Raw genomic sequence first — 23634 nt, 5'->3', positions numbered from 1 at the left:
TCATCATCATCCTCCTCCTCATCATCATCATCTCCACCCATGACATCTGTCACACCTTAAATAAGGTTGTTTATTCAGCCGCACATAAATGCCAGCTTAAAGTTATCCTAACACATTTAAACCAGTAGCACCATTCACTAGTAATGCTGATGTCTGTTGACACTGAATCAAAAGAAATATCACAATATTGTTTTGCACGTATGGTGTGCCACGAGTTAGCGCGCGCAGTAACCATAGACATAAAGCAGGAGATGCAGGGAAACTTCGAGTCAGGATAAGTTAAGTTTGTGTAATTCGCCGAAAGCATAAGTGAAAATAATTTCAACACATCAAATCTCACCTCTCTGAGTTCAGTGTAAAAAAAAAAAAAATCCAGTGTTTGCTGCGCTTCTCCTTTAAGGACGGATCAAATCCAGCGCAGCTCGAGTCCACTAATATCCCAGAATTGTCTCTCTCTCTCTCTCAAATTATCCGTTGCAACTTTCCCGTGTCCGAACATACGTGCCACTCTGCCATTTTGATTCAAAAAATGACTACAATCTTCTTCCCATTGAAATTTCCGAACAGTGCGGCGTTTCTTTTCTCGTGGGAGTCGCTCGCTTGAAACTCCTTTCTGTTTTTTTTCTGCTTAATCAGTGCTGCTTCTCATCAGCGTCCAGACGCGCGCTGCGCGTACTCGCTGCGGAATGGGCGGAGTCAGTTGCGGCGATGGGCGGTGGCTGCCTTTCAGACAGGCAGAACGTCCTAGTTGCGTCACTCTGCGGTAAGCCAATCACCGTCTGGCATTGGAAAAAGGCGTGTACGTGCCCTGCCCCTCAACACTGTCGCAAAAAGTGTAGAAGCGCGACATTTTCTATGACAACAGAAGCGGTTTACGGCACCTCATCGCGCTTGTGGTAGAGGAAGGTGGACGCTATGAAGGCTTACTGTGGGGACTGTTTCTTTTGCAAGGTAACAAACAATATGTTGTCGATGTGATTTTTAAACAGATGAAGAATGCAGTGAGCTTTGAGATGTGATCGTGTTTGTTTGGCCTGTTTCATTGCGCAGTGCAGTAACTTACTAGTGATTGTGCAATGAGACGAATAAGACAACTTAAAGTTATGGTGAGCACGTTTAAAATAAATAACAGTTTAAATAGTCTATTATTTTAAAGTCACCTACATATAATACAGGGAGTCAGAGGATGTACTAGAAGTAAAGTAAGTGCAATAGAGTGGTAAGAAAAATAGAAAGTACTTTTGTGGCGTCAAGTGTTTGTAGAATAAAAGATAGATGGTTAAAGTCAGCATGACATAAAAATAGATGATTCTTGTTTTTTTTTATGCAATATTTAGCATACATTATTTATCCGTGCACATTATTAATTCATGTGCCTCGCAAACTTGAATCAAAATAACTTCCCCTCCCTCTTGCAACGACTTCTCTTCTCTAATGACGTGTTTACTGCCGCGAGGGCGGGGCAACCTGTCACTCACATGAGATCCACCAATAGCAAACCACAACCATCCAATCAATTCCCCACGGACAAAATAAAGCCCCGCCTTACATCTGTTCTTGTTTGAGAATCCGTTTCACTCTGATATACATTATTACAATAGTGAAGAAAAGATTATTGCAGCTTCCGTTGTCCGGTCTCTTGTAAACATTTGTTTACAATTTTTTTTCCAGGATTCTTTGATGAATAGAAAGTTCAAAAGAACAGCATTTATCTGAAATAGAAAGCTTTTGTAACATTATACACTAACGTTTAAAAGTTTGGCGTCAGTAATATTTTATTTTTTTCGAAAAGAAATGAAAGAAATGAATACTTTTATTCAGCAAGGATGCATTAAATTTAACAGTAAAGTGTCAGTAAAGACATTTATAATGTTACAAAAGATTCTATTTCAAATAAATGCTGTTCTTTTGAACTTTCTATTCATCAAAGAATCCTGAAAACAAATTGTGCACACCTGTTTTCAATAATAATGAATGTTTCTTGAGCAGCAAATCATCATTAGAATGATTTCTGAAGGATCATGTGACTCTGAAGACTGGAGTAATGATGCTGAAAATTCAGCTTTACCATCACAGGAATAAATTACAGTTTAAAATATATTAAAATAGAAAACAGTTATTTTAAATTGTAATAATATTTCACAATATTACAGTTTTTTTTTATATATATATTTTAATCAAATAAATGCAGCCTTGGTGAGCAGAAGAGACATAAAAAATCGTACAGATCCCAAACTTTTGAACGCCAATGTAGCTCAGAAAGATCATTACCGTAAATGACCCTGAGCACTTTTGTGGTGTGAACCGCTCCATTGTTTTGATGCACTTTGACGGTAAAATGGCGCAATTATGTTCCTCGGTCCGGATGGAACCCGGTCTGCCATTTGGATACCACTGTTATAGACAAATAGATTCATATAACATGGTATTAAAGGGGTCATCAGATGCAAAATTCACTTTTATATGGTGTTTGCATATAAATGTGTCTTTGCAGTGTGTGGACACAACCACCATACAATGAAAAAAATCCATTCGCTCCTTTTGTTTAATCCTCAAAAAGCCTAAACACTCTCAATAATCAAGCCGTTTGGATTTTCTGAGCAATGTGATGTCATATTGCTCATGCTCCGCCCACTATTATTAGCATATTTACCGTATTAGCATATTTCCACCCTCAGCTATTTGTGTACTGTCCGCCAAGGCACATGTAAAGTAAACCAACGCTTTACGTGTCTTGTGTCGACTTGCCCCATGGAAGAGAAGGTGTGGGGGGGGGTAGCAGTTGCTCATTATCATTTAAAGAGACATGCACCGAAACGGGTCGTTTTTAAGGAGGTAAAAAGGGTGTTGTTTGGAATTTTAACCAAAGTATGTTACAAACTTTACATGAAGACCCTAAAGAATCATACCAGCTTGTGGAAAATGGGCATCCGATGACCCCTTTAATATGGTACTACATATGTAAATGAGTAAAATCTCTGAATTGTCATGCCCACAGTAACTCGTGTTGCGTCGAGGATGGATCCAGTGGTGTTGAGCTTCCAGGACAGTCTTCTGCGGCGCTCAGATGTGGCACTGTTAAACGGACCGCACTGGCTCAACGACCAGGTCATCGGTTTCGCCTTCGAGTACTTCGCAGCGGAGCGCTTCAAGAGTCTGAGCGAGAAGGTGTGCTTCATCAGCCCCGAAGTCGCTCAGTTCATCAAGTACGCTTCGAGTCAAGAGGAGCTCGCCGTGTTCCTGGAGCCGCTGAGTCTCGCGACTCGACAGTGGCTTTTTCTGCCGGTCAATGATAACGCCAATCAGACGGCCGGCGGCTCCCACTGGAGTTTGCTTCTCTATCAACGAGACACCGGTCAGTTCACACACTTCGACTCTCAAAATGGAGGGAACTCATTGCACGCACAACGTATCGCAGCAAAACTGGAAGCTTTTCTAGGAGAGAAAGTGCCTTTTGTAGAGGAGCAAAGCCCCTCGCAGCAGAACAGCTTTGACTGTGGCATGTACGTGATCTGTAACGCCGAGGCTCTGTGTGAGAGTGTGAGAGTCGAAGGCTGTCCGCTCCTGCCCGCTCAGATCATAACACCCACATACATTACACGCAAACGGACAGAGTGGTATTCGCTAATACAGAGACTCGCCAAGGAATGACTAGTTGAGCTCGTAAAAGCGTCGTTATGTTTGCATGAACTCTATTAGCCAGTGAACATGGGCTGTGCAACGATTAATCGCCAAAATAAATTATGTAATTATTTTCTATATATAAATACACACACACATGCATGCATACATTTAAGAAAATTTGTTATTTATATATAAAATATTTATATATAATATAAATGCAAATATTTCTTACATGCATGCGTGTGTATTTATATATATATAGAAAATGATTATACACAGTACACACACATATGTAAACACAAACAGTGAACGCACATATCTATCATTCTCAATCCTGCATGGATGAAACAGCATGCGCCTCTTAAAAGATTGTTTGCCAAACTCTTTAAAGAATGGGAAACACCAAAAGCGCGCCGTTACCCGCCTTCATGTCACTCCAAACCCGAACCCAGAAGTGAGATCCACAGTCTTTACACTGTTTTGTTCATATAATGACTGTAAATGTGGACCAGTCGGTCAAGCTCCAAAAGTGACGCCATTAAAGTATAAAAAGTAGTTCATATGAATCATGCGCTATATTCTTAGTCTTCTGAAGTCATGCAATGGCTTTGTGTGAAGTAAAAGCAGACATTTAAGAAGTTGTTCCCCTCAAATCTTATTTTTATTCGCATATGTTCAATGATGGCGCATGAAGACACGTCGTCTTAACCAATCGTTTCGCTCCAACTTTGAATTTGTGGACACATTTCTTGTCACAGATCTATCATGAGGCTTCAGAAGATTTGCAATCTAGGTCACAAGTCATATGAACAACTTCATTTGAGCTTGACATCATCAGTCCCCATTAACTTTCACTGTTGTTTCTGCAAAAAAAAATCTAATTTTGTCTTTACATTAAGGAAATAAAATCACACGTGAGGACGAGTAAACGATGACCTTCATGTCACTCCAAACCCGAAACCAGAAGTGAGATCCGCAATCTTTACACTGTTTTGTTCATATAATGACTGTAAATGTGGACCAGTCGGTCAAGCTCCAACAGTGACGCCATTAAAGTATAAAAAGTAGTATAAATTTAAGAAGTTGTTTCCCTCAAATCCTATTTTTATTTGCATATGTTCAATGATGGCGCATGAAGACACGTCGTCTTAACCAATCGTTTCGCTCCAACTTTGAATTTGTGGACACATTTCTTGTCACAGATCTATCATGAGGCTTCAGAAGATTTGAAATATAGGTCACAAGTCATATGAACAACTTCATTTGAGCTTGACATCATCAGTCCCCATTAACTTTCACTGTTGTTTCTGCAAAAAAAAATCTAATTTTGTCTTTACATTAAGGAAATAAAATCGAGTAAACAATGACCGACCGTTTGATTTTCTGGATGCGCTGTCCCTTTAAGAACACATCTATGATCCTTCATCCGAGAAGAGGCTTGTGATCGGTGTAACTAATCGGTTATCAGCACAAGTTGGTAGATTGAGAACGTATTGTTGCTGATTAGTAGCATGAAGCGAGTAAGTGAATGTGATGCTTGTTTACAAGACCTTTTGCTCAGGGCTTATTTTGAGAAAAGACAGAGAATGTGATCTGTGTCGTCACTGTCTTTTTATTTGACCAAGTTCATCTTCTCACTCTGAGCTGAAGAGATGCTTCATAACCTCAAATGCATGATTGTATAAGAGTTTATTCTTCAGCTGTATGAACTGAATGAAGCAGATAAGAATGAGCACATTGTTTCATCCCAATAAAAAACACACACGCACACACACACGTGTCTATTGCAGTGCAGGTCACTTTACTATACCAGTATTATAGTTAAACCATTGAGTGTGAAGCATTACGTCATTATTTTCTCTCTGTCATGTGTTGGTGTTGTAACCTTTGTCTTATTTATTTGCATAAAAGCCGATTGTGCTGCTAATCTACATCAAGACTATATGCATGAACACATGCAGCAACCTAGAAGAGTATTCAAATCCTAGATCAGTTCACTAATGGTATTGAACTACTGACATTGTTAAGAAATATCTTATTCACAATAAAATAAAAAATCGTTTGGGTTTAAGTGTTGGAGACCGGGGCAAGTTGTCAGTCTGTTTACTCCAGTGAATATTTCTCAGGGTCCCAGGTTCTCTGGAGGATTTTTACTTGTACATTTTATTTGTTCTTAACTTGAAATGTTTGAGTACACTAATTCATACATTTAATTTAAAACTTTCATGTAATCTCAATGTGAACACTTTTATTGGTATAAACGTAGCTAGCTAGTTTGCTAACAGACTCATTTGTTAACATGTTCACAGTAGTATGTTATACAGTAGCACTTACTGTATGAGTGCAGCGATATAAAGGTTTTATTTGCTCTCAAATCATTGTCATCATGATGGTAACTATCCTAAAAGCAACATTAACAGAAATTCTTCTAAATTAGCATAACAAAACATTAATCACTACTAAATCTCCCACTTAACATTAATCTTGCAAAAATTATTTTAAAAGTAGTGCTACTATTTTAAAATCCACGTGTAATAGGGCTGCACAATTTATCGAAATATCACAAATGTATATTGTGATATGCATATCGCGACGGCTTGCAATCAACGGTTTAGACCCGAATAAGTTGGCAAAACTCAAAAAATGTAAGGCGATCAGTTGCCTTTTGCGAATAAAAATCTCCACTTTTTGTAATTTGTTTTATCATGTTGAAAGTGTGAACAAAAAATCCTTATCCAGTCATTCAGGATTTAAATTTGGTCAAAACGAGTGTAAACCTTGAAGAACATTAAAGTCCCCCCTTAAAACTCATCTTTGATCTTCAAAATGACATATTTAAATGTTTTTTTTCTTTGAAAAAATGTTTCTTAATACCTTAAAATAGCTTGAATGTAACTCGACACCCTTGCCTTATTTAGTATACGCGGTTCTATGAATATGCAAATGAGCCCCGCCTCCACTCACTCACTCAGCTCAGAGATCCACTGGTTGACGATCACACGTTGATCTGATTGGTTACAAGGTGGTTTGTGACGTCAGAAACACCAGCGATTTCAACCCGTGTCTTTGGTTCACTGCAGTTTTAAGGAGAAAATACTCAGCAATGAATTTGCACATGGTTTGTCTTAAAGCACATTAAAAACACCACATAGACATATAAACAACATTAAAAGCTTGATTTTCACCACAGGGGGACTTTAAATAAATGAAATTTACAGAAACTAGGAGAGTACATGGATTAAAATATGTTTTGAAAACAAAACTTTGCCTTTGAATATTGTTGTGGACAATCTTAAAGTCAAAAACTATATAGCATTCAAATTCTTAACATTCTAATTAATTATTAGTCAAAAACGAATCATTTTTGTCTATATGCAACAAACGACCCATTTGGCATGAAACTCTCAGTCCATAATGCAGCGGTTATCGGTGTTGATCGCGGTGGGTCTCACATTTCCAGGTTTTTTCCACCAGTACAAAGCTCTCGGAGCTCCTCGAGGGCTTCAGGTGTTTCACATTATCTCTGTGAGGGGGTCCTGACCTTCGTGATCTCAGCTCTGGGACTGCACACCTCATCCACGTCCTCTTAAACTGCCCTGTAATGTCCTGCAGATCTCCACAGAAGTGTAAACACATTTCAGGCCCTCCTTCACAGCGCTTCAAAAGCTCGAATCCAGCGCTCTGGCTAACCGGCCTGCTGGGATTTAACTTGCTGTGGGTGAGAATATGTCAAGGACTATATATGCAAACTTGGTTTTTTTTTTTTGTAAGGATCTATTAATATTTCAATGCATTAAAATGCACAGTAAAAAACGTTGGGTTATTTGTTTAACCCAACCGTTGGGTTACACATATTGGGTCAATATGTTGGGTTATTTTCCAAAAAAATATTGGGTCACTTTTAAAATCGTTGGGTAATTTCTAGAAATAACCCGACTGTTGGGTTAAATAGCATATGCATGCATGCAAAAATTTCAGGGTATAGTCATAATGAAGAGATTGTATAAATCTAAAGGAGAATAAAGCATTTGTAGTAAAGGCTCCAAAGTTATGGAATAGTTTGCGAGTGGATATTAGATCTGCTGAATGTGTGTCTGTTTTTAAACGTCGTTTTGTATAGACGTGCTTTAATAATAATTTGATATTTTGTATTTATATTACATTTTTGTGTTCTTATATTGTGTATAGCTCTTCATGGATGTATTCTTAATGATTGTTTTCTTAAAGTGCGTTTAAAAATGCTATATAAATAATATGATACTTACTTGCAAGTTTTAAGTAGAAATGCATTATTGAAAAGAAAAGCTTAAGTATAGGTATGGTAACTATTTTACAGTGACATTGCCACACGTTACATGCAGTTACTATAGTAATAACTGTAAATTATACCTAAAGTAACTAACCCTAAACCAAACCATAACCTTATAGTAAGCACACTGTAACAACGTCGCCACGAACAAAAGTGTACCCAAATTTTTTTTAACACAACTGCTTATAATTATTTGAAAAATCTTTGTCCATTAACTCAAAGTTATGTGGTGTGACCAACATGCAAAAACACCCATACAGTACAATGATAACACTGTACAATAAGGTTCATTAGTTAACATTAGTTATTTACATTAGTTAACATGAACTAAGAATGAACAATACTTCTTCAGCATTTATTAATCTTAGTTATTTTAATTTCAACATTTACTCATATGTTATTAAAATCAAAGGTTGTATTTGTTAACATTAGCTAATGCGCTGTGAACTAACATGAACAACTGTATTATTATTAACTAACATTAACAAAGATTGATAAATAATGTAACAAATGTATTGCTTATGGTTAGTTCAGGTTAGTTAACACATTAACTAATTAACCTTATTGTAAAGTGTTACCAATAAAATAAAACAGGATATCGCAGAGACACATAAGACTGTGTGAAGTGCTCTAAAATATATCAGATAAATTATCCTTTTTATGTCAAAGTAAAGTTAGTTCAGGGGGGAATAAATATTTATGAACTTATAATTGTGATATTTGCAGAAGAAAAAAATAAGTGAATATTATTGGGAAAACTTTAAGATGTCTACACTCGCATCGCATGTGTTTGAAGTGTATCTCTTTACTGGCCACACATGACATTTTTAGAGTCATTGTATTCTGACAATAGATGACGAAGGAATGTCGAGTGTGATGTGAAGAGTGTGTTATTGATCTCACACACCCATTTTGGGCCCTGAATCAAAACACTGTGTGTTACAGTATGAGGTTTGTAACTTGAGATCATGCAGTGAACATGAATAGCCTTTTGCACGTTCTCCAAAAGGTCTGTAACCGATCTCAACTTTATTATCAGGCGCACACAAAGAGACAGAGAGAGTCAGGAAGCTGATAAGATTGACGTGTGTAAAAGTATATGTCGTTTGGGAATGTTCTACACTTAGTTGCCAGTGAGATGTTAACATGGCTGGAGTAAATTTAGCACCAAATGGTAAATGACCTCTGACCTTGTTTGTTCATTTCAGCTAGAATTTCCTCAGAGAGTTGTGGTGATAATTATAGAAAGGCTTAACGAGAAGTCTTTTAGATACCGCAACAACAACAAGAAACATTTCATGACAAAGCCACCAGACAGGTTTCTATAAGCAGCAACTTCCTTTAAGATAAATTCCTCAGCCAGAAACAAAACTGCATGGATTTATGATCATGAAGACAGGAGATGTGAAGGTCACTGGATGTGGAAAGGACGGCTACAGTCCGCTGAGCATGAAGACATGACAAATGATGACAAAAATAACCTTTTAGAGATGCACTTCTTAGGAATTGAGTTCTTTTATATCTAATTTCTCTCTTTGCTGACTTTCCAGTCAACTAAATCTGAGGCCAACAATTGAATGTGTTTAATATAATTCTATATCACAGGTTTTGACCTAAAAGTCCACTTGCATAAAACACTCGTTCATGGTTTTTACACACAAACTGAGAAATGCACTAAAAATGAAATATTTTTATCCCTTAAAACTAATCTTTGATCACTGAAATTACATATTTAAATGGGTTTTCTTGAAAAAAAAAAAAATATATATATATATATATATATATATATATATATATATATATATATATATATATATATATATATATATATGTTTTTTTTATCATGTTGAAAGTGTGGACAAAAAATCCTTATCCAGTCATTCAGGATTTAAATTTGGTCAAAACGAGTGTAAACCTTGAAGAACATTAAAGTCCCCCCTTAAAACTAGGGTTGCAAAGGGGCTGAATATTTCTGGTAAATTTCCAGAAACTTTCTAAAAGTGAATATCAAAAACTGAAAATTTCCAAATAATCCTGAAAAGTTTCCGAAAGTTTCCAAATAATCCTGAAAAGTTTCCAAAATTTCTGGAAATTTTGCAACCCTACTTAAAACTCATCTTTGATCACCAAAATTACTTATTTAAATGTTTTTTTCCTTGAAAAAATGTTTCTTATGCCTTAAAATATCTTGAATGTAACTCGACACCCTTGCCTCATTTAGTATACGCGGTTCTATGAATATGCAAATGAGCCCCGCCTCCACTCACTCACTCAGCTCAGAGATCCACTCGTTGACGATCACACGTTGATCTGATTGGTTACAAGGTAGTTTGTGACGTCAGAAACACCAACGGAAACCGTGTTTTTGAGACTGTCTTTGGTTCACTGCACCTTTAAGGAGAAAATGCTCAGCAATGAATTTACACATGGTTTGTCTTAAAGCATATTAAAAACACCACATAGACATATAAACAACATTAAAAGCTTGATTTTCACCACAGGGGGACTTTAAATTATCTTTATCTTGGGACAACAGAGGTGTATAAATAAGTCATGTCATGTACAGAAGTTGACTTTCAAAAATAAACATTCAAGTTTGTATTTATGTTTACAACGCAAGATGGCGTGTACTTTCCCTTTAATTAACTACACAAAAATACAGCAAGGCTTTTAAACTTTTCCCAGGAGACCCCTATTAACATTTACCCCATCTGAATGTAAATAATGATACTATATGTGCCTTTCCAGAGACATCGGGTAGTGTAGGACAGGTAATTTCATGATAATGTGAGATCATGACCACTTTGAAGTTTGAACCTGTGAGCTTATTCGCTTTTCCCCCCAAAGCAATGAAAAATTTGTGAAGTGTGACAGTCAGACGTCACATTCAGGATGATGTATTAGCAAACTAAGTAAAGGCCTGGTGAGTTAAGATGTTACATAGTTCACCCAAAAATGAAAATGATGTCCTCATTTACTCACCCTCAAATTGTTCGAAACCATACATGAGTTTATTTCTCCTGTTGAACACAAAGACAGCTGACGCAGCCATTGACTTCCATTGTATTTTTTCCCTACTGTTAGTCAATGGGTGTCGTTAATTGTCTGGTTACCAACATTCTTTAAAATATCATATTTTGTGTTCGGCAGAAGAAAGAAACTCATACAAGTTTGAAACTATGAGGCTGAGTAAATGTTGACAGAATTTTGAATTTTTGGGTGAACGATCCCTTTGAATGATTATGACTGATTTATGTTTATGGATATTTGTCTCCACCTGGTGTTCAGATGAGAACTGTATCGTACAGATGCTATTCAAATTACAGGGAATCACAGAGTGACAGAGTTTATTTTCTGAAATAATTGGAAAAATCCTACCGGAATTTTGTCAATGAATCCAGGGTGATTCCTAACTTTGTTGAATTAATAACTACTTTATTTATGTGTTTTGGATTAGAAACATGATATTGATAATGATATAAACTCTTATAAACAGATGGGACATTAACATACTCGTTTTAAACACATAAAATATCCAATGCATTTAAATCCTCTATATTTATAATTAGAGTGTTTGAATTAGATGTGTAGCCTACTGTATGTTCCCTAAAAATACAGTGAAAGAGGCACTGTGCTTAAAATGTTTGCCATTACTGAGTTGGTAAAGTTTTTATAGCCATTTTCCTATGACAAAACCACAGATCTGATTGGAAAAATGGTTGCCATCGTCATCCAGTCTCTGTTGTTCTGCAGATGTGAGTTGGCAATGAAGACACACATTCAAGCAACTAATTCACATGAAGACAACAGCCCATATGTGACTGTGAGGGATAAGATGATCTCTGTCATTCGTGTTATTTCAGTATCTGGCTGATTTCAGGCTGTCACGTTTGTCATTATATACTTGCCATGTTTGTTTTTGGCGAGTGATTCTATCTGACTCCCTCACTTTCAAAAATAGCAAAACGTAAAAATGCTATAAGAAATTGGGTACAACTGAGTTAAGGCAGAGCCCGTCTACGGAGAGCCTGTCCACTCCCTATTAAGCCCTATTGTACCGAATTTTGGTTGTAGTACCACCAGAGTTCCACTGGGGGCGCTCGCCATGAGTGCAAAATGAATGGGAGTCAATGGGGCTAGACGGCTAAATTTGTCTCTTTCACCCGATTGCCGTTGAGAAATCTCAGATCTGATTGTAGATTTTGCAAGTTCAACATGGGTTTTAGGTCGAAAGTTGAATGAACGAGTACTTATGTCGTTTTGATTTCTTACAGGTTGAGTTGTTGTTGCCCATAACTCGCTAGCATTCTGCTAATGACGTCAGCTTTCTGACGTCATTGACACTTTGAAAGACTTTTTTAAAGCAAATAAGTGACTCTAAAAAATCTAACACCCAGCAATGTGTAATTTCTTTGCATCTCCTTTCGAATACAACATTCAAATTACTAGACAAAAAATTATATCCTGAGAAAAGTGTATTTTGAGGGGTATACCGCCATTGACCTCCATTCATTCTGCACTCGTCCTGTGAGCGCCCTCATATGGAATCAGAGTGGAACTGCAACCAGTTCAGAAGCCGGAAGTGTAGTGAGAGTGAAACTTCTCGCCATATTAGACATTCTCTGGTTAAGGCCAGTTTATGTCAGTTTTGAGAAGCATATCTCAAAGACTATCTGAAAAAATTTACACAGATATCAGCGTCATGTTTAATCTATCAGTTCACTGAATATTAAAAAAGACAACAGAAGTAAACTTTATCAAAACGTATTTGATTTGTCATATTTGTTGGTAGTGTTTCTAATGATAAAAAATACTCTTATAGAGATTTTAGTAAGTGCCTTCAACTAGCCTGTTTTTGTCACCACTCAGTCACTCTCATTCATCTCCATTAGTCACGGATTTCCAACTTGAGATAGTATTTTCTCAGAAAGTATTCTTGCCAAACTGGAGTAACCAGTTTCGACACGGCCAGCCATCCACTACTCGATACAATCACCCATGCTTGGCACTTTACCTGAAAAACTATCAGTTGGCTAGACTGGGGGTAATGGTGCAAAAATATAACAACATATCGACTATTAAGTTATTACAACAGACAGTCCAACAAATACTGAGTCATTCCTTACAGCATGGTGAAATCTTAAAGTGAAACTCTTGTCGAGGTCATATTTTTGCTTTTTGATAAATGATGTTGTCGGTATATCCTGTGACAGTGTCATTTAAAGACCATAGACGGTGTTAAAGACCCACTGGATGGCGCCATTTACCAATTCACTGAACATTAAAATACACAACAGCTTTATCAAAACGTATTTGATTTGTTATTATATTTGTTGGTATTGTGTTTCTAATTATAAAAAATACGCTTCGTTTGTCGAAATTTTAGTAGGGTAGAGTGGGGGAAAACGCCCCCCTTAAGGAAAATGTGACATTACAGTGAAACAAAACATAAATGTGACTAGAATTGCCATCCCGGTTTTGAGTGACTATGGCAGGAGTTATTCACCAAATATTAAAATTGCTCAGCCTTCATAATTAATTAGTATTTTCACTGAAAATATTTTTGTACAAAGGGGGCGTTTTGCCCCAGCGGTGGGGTAAAACGCCCCCCAAGGTGGGGAAAAATGCCCCCTTTCTTACCAACCAGTTTGCTTCATAGATCAACAGCAAAATTAACAGACAATAGTTTTTAATCTCTAAAGGTAAAAGGCAAGTAATGTATCAACATGTATATATATTAATATTTATTTCAGCAATGTTCAAAATAGGCAAAATTAACTACCTTCCATCAGTGAGCTAACTGTGCTAGCAAGCTAGCTAGTTAATGCTCACTTGAGGTATTTTTTTCATGTTTTGTTCAAATATTTAGATTTTACCACCTAGTTATACTGCATTAAGTGTAAAACAAAGGATTTGATAGACAGAAATATTTTATTATAGTAATTATGATAGAGAAACTATGCCCCCAGGGGGGGGGGCGTTTTACCCCTCAGCGTAGGGGGCGTTTTACCCCACAAGCTATGAGTTTTTAAAAAAATGTTTAATTTTTAAAATATAATTATATTCCTTATAAATAATATATGATCTCAAACTACAGACTTCACTATTCATCTATCATACATCACTGCGATATCCTGCAGAACAATATTCTCTTAAACACTTATTTACTAATATCTGAAAATTATAGCATTTACCATGTAATCCTCTTCTCTTCAAATGTGTCGCTGGTGTCAGCTTCTCCGTAGAGATTTGTATATCCCCGTTATCAACGTAGTGCATAGCAACAGTAAAAATGTATCTTGACTACTTTTAGTGGTTATTTTGAGAAAAACAGGTGGGGGGCGTTTTACCCCAGGGGGGCGTTTTCCCCCACTCTACCCTAAGTGCCTCCAACTTGTTTTTTTGTTGTTGTCACCACTCACTCTTATTCATCTCCATTAGTCATGGATGTCCAACTTGAGCTAGTATTTTCTCAGAAACTTGAAGGATCTGAAACCAAAAAACATGACCCTTCATCTTTATGCGTGCGTGACCGACAGTATATGGTCAGCACTAGGCCTACTAACTCGACAGTCACCGATGCTTGACACTTTACCTGAACAACTATCAGTTGGCTTGGCTGGGGAGACATAGTAATTGTGTAAAAATGTAACTACATAGGCTACTCCAACAGAAAGTTCATCAAATAGCCTACTGAGTCATTCCTTACAGCATGGTGAAATCTGGAAGTTTTTTTGAGTGTTTTTGTCGCAACATAGGCACACAAGAAGTGTGAGAAAGCAGAAGAAACTTCACGGGTGAGCTGTGTGTGTTTGGACTTCAGACGAATGAAGTGCCACCACCTGATTCGACAGACACGAACATAGGGCTCAACTTTATTTACGATTGTCTAGGTGTTTTTTTTTTTTGTTGTTGTTGTTGTTGTTGTTTTTTTTTAGAGAGAGAGAGAGGTAAGTTTCTATAACTTGATTTTTGATAAATAATGGTATTGTCGGTATATCATTTGGCAGTGACAAACATTTTAAGGACATTAGCCTATTCAGATTCGATATGTTGTAGTCAGATATCCACCAGCATTACAAACGGTTTTGACTAGTTGTGTTTAGTTTATCTAAAATGAACCATAACCGCCATTGAAGTGAACGAGAATACTAATCTCTGTGGTATATTAGACTAGTATATTAGTTTGTGCATTAATTTACTTGATTTAACACTATTCTAATGGAAAATATGTCAGGTTAAAAAAAAAATCCCTTAATGTTTCTTAGAAAAACAGGATTTCCATTCATGCAAGTTTTAAGAGGAAACAGCTGTTTTGGGGTTCATAGAAGTTCATAGATACTTTTCAAACTAAATTCAGACCGCTGTTCTGATTTAATGACAAATAAGTGTGTCCACGGTTAAGGATTCTTCATCTCTTTGTATTCATGTTGGTACTATGTGTTTCTTTTCTATCTATCTATCTATCTATCTATCTATCTATCTATCTATCTATCTATCTATCTATCTATCTATCTATCTATCTATCTATCTATCTATCTATCTATCTATCTATCTATCTATCTATCTATCTATCTGTCTGTCTGTCTCTCTCTGTGTGTGTGTGTGTGTGTGTGTGTGTGTGTGTGTGTGTGTGTGTGTGTGTGTGTGTGTGTGTGTGTGTGTGTGTGTGTCTGTGTGTCTGTGTGTGACCTTGGCAAAAAAATAAATAAAAATGGGCCAACCCAAAAATGGGAAAATATCTTTTTAACCACAAACCACTGGTCAGGAAATTAGCAAAAAGTGCACAAACACTGTAAAGTAACTTTACAACGGAATAGCCTTTCCCAACTTACAGACAGCTTTTTGCTGGAGTCAGTGTTGTTCCACTTAATGTTAATGGCTTCAAACATTTCATGAGTAGTTGAAAAAGTTCATTTGAGTTCAATATGAGACCAAATATTCACTATAGGGTTCAAATCTGGACTCTGACCAAGGCCAAAACATGAGCCTGATGGACTTGTTCTCAAGCCAGTTCTTGGTTGTCTTTGCAGTTTTGGACAGCAGCATCGTCTTGGTGAAAAATAATATCTGATTATTCCTCTTTAGATAAGAATATTTCATTTGTGGGAAGCAAGCCATTCTGCAATATTCTCCTGTACCTCAAAGCATTAAATTACTTTTCACAATGAAGTACCTCACCAATTCCAGCAGCTAAAAAGCCTCCTCTTCCTCCATGATTCACTGTGGTAGAGATGCATTTATTATTATTATGTCTCAATAGATTTTTGAAGACACTGATCTGGTGCATCACCATGCAACTCGTGTTTCATTGTGATTCATCAGTCCACACACAACTTCCCATATTCTGCCAAAAACTCAACAAATTTGCTAAAATTTCCTTATTTCCTTGCTATAATTTTGCCCAGGAGTGCTATGTATATTGCATTATCAGCATTTATAGATCAGCATTTAGGACAGTTGTATAACCTTGACTTTTTGCCCCATTTTAAGATGTATATGTATTTCCAGACCTAATGCCAGCCACTTCTGAAGAGCAGCAGGGCCTCTAAAATGAGTTTCCATGAAAAGAGCGAGGAAGGAGTTTCTGTTCAGGCTAAAAGTGCAGGAACTCCAGGACCCAGCTGTGTGTCTATGAAGAGTGACGTATCTATGGGCATACCACCTGAATTCAGTGGTGAAGCAGTGACCTCTGACCCCAAGTGAGAAACAAGATTACATCATAATAACTTATAAAGTAAAGACGGATAAACATAGGCATGCTTCCTTTCCATGGTTTATCTAGAAGCATATTCACATATCTTTAGCACGTGGCTGTGTATTAATGAAAAGTGACAGTCCAATGAAAAACATTGATTAGAAAATATGATTAGCTCACACTCAGACACTTTTAAGGGCATGCAGTGCTAACAATGTTACCAGATAACACATCTAAAGTCTCTCTGCAGGGATTGGTTCCAGGTTCGTTCCATATGTGGAGTGTGTGAGCAGGTTCTGACAGATCCAGTCTCTATTTCCTGTAGACATAGTTTCTGCAAACAGTGTATCAGCTGCTACTGGACTAAGTCCAGTCCATCAGAAGACTTTGACTGTCCTCAGTGCAGGAAGAGATCTAGAACACGGCCCATTCTACAAACAGATAAAGTCTCGGGAGTATCCAAATCTGCTGGTTCTGCTCTTTGTTACACAAAAGCAGCCCGGCTGGAGGAGTCTGAAAACCTGCAGCCAGTGGTGGATGATGTCCTGCAGAGAGTCAAAGAGAGACACAAAACCAGCATGAGGAACAAGTATGAGAACTTATTTGAGGGAATCAGACAACAGGAGAATCAAACCCTCCTGAACAGGATCTACACACAGCTCTATATCATAGCGGGAGAGAGTGAAGGGGTGAATGAAGAACATGAAGTGTTACAGATGGAGAAAACACCCAGGACACAACATTCACAAGACACTCAAATCCACTGCAATGACATATTTAAATCCTTAACTGAACTAGGATGTGAGGGGAAGAGAAGAGAGGGGAATGACACAATAAAGACTGTTCTTACTAAAGGCGTCGCTGGAATTGGAAAAACAGTCTCTGTCCAGAAATTCATTCTGGACTGGGCTGAAGGAAAAGCTAATCAGGATGTTGATTTCATGTTTGTGCTTCCATTTCGAGAGTTGAACTTGATTAAAGATCATCAGTACAGTATTCGCAAACTTCTGCTTGACTTTCTTCCTGAACTTCATGATGTGGACTCAAAGATTTATGGTGAATTTAAAATGGTGTTCATCTTTGATGGTCTAGATGAAAGCCGAATTACAATGATGTTTTCAGATGGACAGAAAGTTTCTGATGTGAATGAGTCTTCATCAGTGGGTGTGTTGATGTCAAATCTAATTAGAGGAGAGCTGCTTTCTTCTGCTCTCATCTGGATCACCTCCAGACCAGCAGCGGCCAATCAGATCCCTTCAGATTGCATTAACCGGGTGACAGAAATTCAGGGATTCAATGACTCTCAGAAGGAGGAATATTTCCGGAAGAGGATCAGCGATCAGCATCAAGCCAGCAGAATTATCTCACACATCAGAAGATCAAAAAGCCTCCACATCATGTGCCACATACCCGTCTTCTGCTGGATCTCATCCACTGTGCTTCAGAACATCCTGAAACAAGACAACGGTGCAGAAATCCCTCAAACTCTGACTGAAATGTACATCCACTTCCTGATTATTCAGATAAAAATCAGGAATCAGAAGTATGATGAGAGAGATCCGGGAAGACTCCTGCAGTTAAACAGGGAAGTGATTCTGAAACTTGCGGAACTTGCTTTCAAACAACTGAAGAAGGGCAACATCATGTTCTATGAGGAGGATCTGAGGGAATGCGGGATAGATGTCATTGACGCCTCGGTGTATTCTGGGATTTGCACCGAGATATTTAAAGAAGAGTCTGTGATTCATCAGAGGAAAGTCTATTGCTTCGTGCATTTGAGCTTTCAGGAGTTTCTGGCAGCTGTTTATGTGTTTTATTGTTATGTAATTAACACTGTGGAGGCACTAAGGTTTTTTGATTCCCTGCATAATTTGCTCAGAGGAGCTGTAGATAAAGCCTTAGAAAGCGAGAATGGACACCTGGATCTCTTCCTCCGGTTCCTGCTGGGCATCTCACTGGAGTCCAATCAGAAACTCCTAAAGGATCTACTGACTAACACTCACAGCTGTTCAAGGAGCATTGAGAAAACAACTGCTTGTATTAAAGACAAAATTAAACATGGACATAATCTTTCAGCTGACAGATCCATCAATCTTTATCTTTGTCTCTTTGAAATGAAAGATCAGACTCTGTACAGAGAGATCCAAGAGTTTCTGGAATCACACAAATACTCGGAGAAGAAGCTCTCTTCTGCACTTTGCTCAACAATCGCCTACATGTTTCAGATGTCAGATGAGGTGCTGGAGGAGCTTAATCCCAAGACATTTAATACATCGGAAGAAGGTCGAAGAAAACTCTTACCAGCTGTGAAGAACTGCAGAAAAGCTCTGTGAGTGTTAAATTCTCATATTACTTAAGAACTAAATGGTGCTTTTTTAAATAATTTGTATAAATTTAAGTTTTTACAACTTTGCAGATTTTCCCTTATTAAGCTAAGACTTATTAAGTATCTGGCAAAATCCGACTAAACATTCAGTAGGCATGACAGTCTTGAAAGTTATCAAGTTGTTTTGAGTGGGCTTGTGAGATGCAGGCTTAAAGGTGAAGTATGTAAGATATGTTTTATGTTTAAATACATTTTCTTAACCCAGTTAATTGTTTATTGACTACTACTATTATGTCATTCATGAGTTTATCTCCCCCAAAAAGCACCATCAAAACATTGAGAGTGGTAGCAGGCTGAGAGTTTGGCGGCGTGGCTACTGTAGTAGATGGCGAGTTTGGGGCGTGGCTACTGTAGCAGATGGAGAGTTTAGGGTGTGGCTACTGTAGTAGATGGAGAGTTTGGGGCATGGCTACTGTAGTAGATGGAGAGTTTGGGGCGTGGCTACTGTAGTAGATGGAGAGTTTAGGGTGTGGCTATTGTAGTAGATGGAGAGTTTGGGGCGTGGCTACTGTAGTAGATGGAGAGTTTGGGGCGTGGCTACTGTAGTAGATGGAGAGTTTAGGGTGTGGCTATTGTAGTAGATGGAGAGTTTGGGGCGTGGCTACTGTAGCAGGTGAGAGTTTGGAGCGTGGCTACTGTAGCAGGTGAAATTTTGGGGCGTGGCTACTGTAGCAGGCAGTCTTTAGCCGTGTTTAGCCTGTGTAGGACCATGATTGACACGTTACATGGGAAAAGACTTTCAGCTTCAGTTACAAAAGTGCAAGCCAAAATTTCAACCTTCAAAAGTTAAATAGGTGATGAATTTTAAATGTGTTTTGTTCTCTTATAGCCTTGCTGACTGTAATCTCACTGATAAATCTTGTGAGATTGTGGCATCAGCTCTACAGTCATCAAACTCCGTACTGAGAGAGCTGGACCTGAGTAACAATGACCTGCAGGATTCAGGAGTGAAGCTTCTCTCTGATGGACTGAAGAGTCCAAACTGTCAGTTAGAGAAACTGAGGTTTCTAAGAGTTTTTTACAGTTCAATTATTTTGAAAAAATACAATCCTGTGTTAAAGTTACATGCAAGCTGCCCATATAGTTCCAGACACAGACGGTCACTTTTAATATATGGTCTAATACTATGTGTAAATTACCACATACAACAGCTCTAAAAAACTGTCTTAAACTGTTCTAAAAACAGTGTGTGTGTGTGTGTGTGTGTGTGTGTGTGTGTGTGTGTGTGTGTGTGTGTGTGTGTGTTTGAAGATTATCTGACTTTTGATATGCATGTTTAGATTATCTGGCTGTATGGTGACAGAGAAAGGCTGTTGTTGTCTGGTCTCAGCTCTGAGTTTAAACCCATCACACCTGAGAGAGTTGGATCTGAGCTACAATTGCCCAGGACACTCAGGAGTCAAGATGCTCTCGGATCAACTGAACCACCCAAACTGCACACTGGAGATACTCAAGTATGTAGACCTGAAATTGTGTAGTGTACATTAGGGGTGTATATCACACTAAATGATGCAATTTTTGCAGATACCACAACACATTCCACAATTGGATTATGATTCAGGTCCCACTTTATTTTAAGTGGCGTTAAGTACTATGTACTTACATAAAAAAATAAGTACAATGTACTTATTGTGTTCATGTTGTATTGTAAAACACTTTTGCTGCTATTGAGGTGTGATACGGGTAAGGTTAGGGACAGGTGTGGTGGATTGGGTAGGTTTAAGGTGTAAGGGAAGGGTCAACTGTGTAATTACAAATGTAATTACATAAATTAATTACAGCTGTAATTACATGCAGGAATTTTTCAAATGTAAGTACAATGTAAAAACATGTAGTTACACAATAAGTACATTGTATCAAATTATTAAATTCAATGTAAGTACATAGTACTTAGAGCCACTTAATATAAAGTGGGACCAGTTTTTTTTTTATTAACTTGCAAATGCAACCAAAACACATAACATGAACATTTAACTGAAATGTGCAAATCATTGGGACATCCACAACAGTAATTACACTTTAATTACACTTTTTTAATATAGAAAAACAGAGGGGGAAAAACAATAATAACAGTCAACATGCAAACTCTGGACAAGTGATAGAAGGTGATGGTTTGTCGTGATGGTGAAGACAATTTTTACATGCCTTCTTCTGTGTTGTTTAGTTTGGACCACGGAGAGTCCTTCAGGATCACACCAGGACTGCGGAAATGTAGGTTCTCGCTCTGACACACACTTCATGCACATTCAGGTTTTTTTTTCAATTCAATATTATTGTGCTTTTATAATACAAATCACCCAAAAGCAGTCATAGAATAGTGCCAAAGACAAAGATGACAAAATCAAGGATCTTTAGTGATATCACTGATGTTTTAATCTCTCTTCAGATTCCTGTCATCTCACATTCGATCAAAACACAGTGAACACTCATCTCGTTCTGTCTGAGAACAACAAAAAGGCAACATATTTGGAAGAGGAGCAGCCATATCCTGATCATCCAGAAAGATTTGAGCACTACGAGCAGGTTCTGTGTGGAGAGAGTCTGACTGGACGCTGTTACTGGGAGGCTGAATGGAGTGGCTGGAGTCATATAGCAGTCACATATCGAGGTATCAACAGGAAAGGAGGGAGCGACTGCAGGTTTGGACTCAACGAAAAGTCCTGGAGTCTGGTCTGCTCCGGTAAGAATTACTATGCCAGGCATAATAATGCAAGAACTGACGTACCCGCGCCCTCGTCATGTTCTCACATTATAGGAGTGTACCTAGATCAGCCAGCTGGCTCTTTGTCTTTTTACAGTGTTTCCACCAAAACAGGCAAAATGATCCACATTTACACCTTCCACTGCACATTCACTGAGCCCCTCTATGCAGGATTTGGTGTTGGGGTTGACAGCGGCTCTTCAGTGTGTTTATGTGAAATACAGAAGATGTGAGGCAGGTGTGTCAAACATTCAGACCGTGGGCCAAATACAGCCTGTGGAGGAATTAATTTTTTTAATTACGCAACATTTGTGCTAAAATATGCTTAAATTATTTATTTACTATGTTAGTGTCATATTTAATCTGTGTGCCATGCCATGCACAAAGAAACTCTGGTCAGTGATGTCACATTATTTATATTATTATAAATCGGACATTTCAGAGAGAGTTCAATGCTTCAGAAGTGTTTTCTAACAGTGCATAACTTACATTTGACTGTTATATTCTTATTTGGAAATAATGTGTATATAAATAACTTTGTGCTTGTATGTCTATTTTGCATCCTAAGTCTGTTAAACATTATTTTATATATTCATGTCAAACAGATAAAAGCCAGTGCAATAATGTTAACTATTTCTTGTTGGAGGTTACATATAGTTATTATAATATCATTGAATTACAACTGTCAGTTAGAAGTGTCTTAAATTTACAGAGAAAATAAATGTCATAGTAAAGTTTTTTTCCCGATCACCGTTTTGTATATAAACTATAAAAACATGACGTAGACAGTGTCTGTCCTTGATCATGTGTTGCACTGTGCATCTAGGTTAAAAACATTTATATAGGCTAGTTACACGTACAACCCACTTTAATGTCTTTTCCTTTAACAATGTCTAAAGATCTACAAAATCATTAAGATATATGGTGTCATATATATATATATATATATATATAGTGTTTGGATCTTAAATGAATAAACTACAACATAAGTAATGGAACTGTTTAGGAGTTTAAGTGTCATTTTCATATGGACTGCTAAAAAAATAATTTAACATTTTTTTTCACTTAGCCTAATTATTAACAGGACTAAACTGTGGATAATCAGGGATAATCGGTTTTCATATTTTAAAATATTTAAAATAATTACAAACTATTATACGTTGCCTTGTTTAAAATACACAAAAAGGAATAGCAATAATATTGTATAAACTTTTTGACATTTGTGTACACAAAGCCTGGTTGAAATCTGGACCAAATGAACCGAACACCCTAAACCGATGTGAAACACCCTAAATTATCATTACATATAATTTCCCTTTAAAAATAATATTTATCATTAAAATAATCATACAAATATATTTTTAATAATCAACTTCTTAAAAGGTCTATTTTTTTCTCAGTGCCTTAAGCATGTTGGTTTTTTTTTTTTTTTTTTTTTTTTTCGAAATTAAGTTGTTAGAGAGAATGTTAGGGATTAGCTGCACAGTCAAATTTAAGGCTTTTTAAGACCTTTATTAGACCATAAAAAAAGAATACTGTAGGCTACATTAGGGGTGCGCAATATTGACAAAAATATATCTTGATATTTTAAAAGGTTTGTTGATAATAATTAGATGATATTTGACTGATTGTGTTTTTGTACTGGTACCATGCTGGTTTAGGTCTGTTAGAGAGAGTAGGGTGGCAAGTGTCACTTTTGATTGATCCCATAAAAATTCCATAAATTCCAATCACAGAGTTCACAATCACATTGATTTAAAACTTTTTAAAAACTCTGTATAAAGTTAAAAGATAAAGGTTTAGTATTCGTAGGCCTACATTTTACTACGTTATTAGAAAAAAGTTAGAGAAAGTTATTCCTTTACATAGGCTAGCCTACATTATTTAAAAACAAAAAGTCACTGTACAATCATTTA

General features: G+C 37.2%; 3 protein-coding genes across 11 annotated transcripts in view; 2 read left to right on the top strand and 1 right to left on the bottom strand.

Annotated features, from left to right (window-relative positions):
- The window catches only part of myo9aa (myosin IXAa), a 205631-nt gene extending 204939 nt beyond the window's left edge, over positions 1-692 (bottom strand). For 7 of the 8 annotated variants that reach the window (XM_084405054.1, XM_084405056.1, XM_084405058.1 and 4 more), the window contains exon 1: positions 341-678. The gene's annotated coding sequence lies outside the window, so the exon portion shown is untranslated. Of the gene's footprint in view, positions 1-340 lie in introns of all 8 variants that reach the window. The other variant, XM_084405057.1, reaches the window with a different exon arrangement.
- A 162-nt stretch (positions 693-854) lies between these two features.
- Positions 855-5705, top strand: senp8 (SUMO peptidase family member, NEDD8 specific). The gene is made up of 2 exons (XM_084404426.1): positions 855-951; positions 2999-5705. Exon 2 carries the CDS (start codon positions 3019-3021, stop codon positions 3649-3651), a length of 633 nt encoding a protein of 210 aa, XP_084260552.1. The 5' UTR covers positions 855-951; positions 2999-3018; the 3' UTR covers positions 3652-5705.
- A 9040-nt stretch (positions 5706-14745) lies between these two features.
- On the top strand, positions 14746-22038 carry LOC311287947 (NACHT, LRR and PYD domains-containing protein 3-like). Of its 2 annotated transcripts, XM_084405066.1 has the most exons (7): positions 14746-14883; positions 16445-16635; positions 16882-18960; positions 19847-20020; positions 20298-20471; positions 21182-21228; positions 21404-22038. In XM_084405066.1, exons 2-7 carry the CDS (start codon positions 16487-16489, stop codon positions 21949-21951), a joined length of 3171 nt encoding a protein of 1056 aa, XP_084261192.1. In that variant the 5' UTR covers positions 14746-14883; positions 16445-16486; the 3' UTR covers positions 21952-22038. The 2 variants fall into 2 exon arrangements, with proteins under 2 accessions (XP_084261192.1, XP_084261191.1); XM_084405065.1 differs by lacking the exon at positions 14746-14883 and having other exon boundaries at positions 16385-16635.
- Positions 22039-23634: the final 1596 nt, after the last annotated feature.

The sequence above is a fragment of the Rutilus rutilus genome (genome assembly GCF_951802725.1).
Source record: "Rutilus rutilus genome assembly, chromosome: 3".
Classification (NCBI taxonomy): domain Eukaryota; kingdom Metazoa; phylum Chordata; class Actinopteri; order Cypriniformes; family Leuciscidae; genus Rutilus; species Rutilus rutilus.
The sequence above is the reverse complement of the archived record's forward strand: the minus strand, read 5'-3'. Positions and strand labels throughout refer to the sequence as shown.

Bases quoted from the DNA above. Each gene is read 5' to 3' on its own strand.
- LOC311287947 (XM_084405066.1), top strand. From the start codon at position 16,487: ATGAGTTTCCATGAAAAGAGCGAGGAAGGAGTTTCTGTTCAGGCTAAA. The intron at 16,636-16,881 runs GTGAGAAACAAG...GTCTCTCTGCAG, and splicing joins GCAGTGACCTCTGACCCCAA to GGATTGGTTCCAGGTTCGTT. The intron at 20,021-20,297 runs GTTTCTAAGAGT...ATGCATGTTTAG, and splicing joins TGTCAGTTAGAGAAACTGAG to ATTATCTGGCTGTATGGTGA.
- senp8 (XM_084404426.1), top strand. From the start codon at position 3,019: ATGGATCCAGTGGTGTTGAGCTTCCAGGACAGTCTTCTGCGGCGCTCA.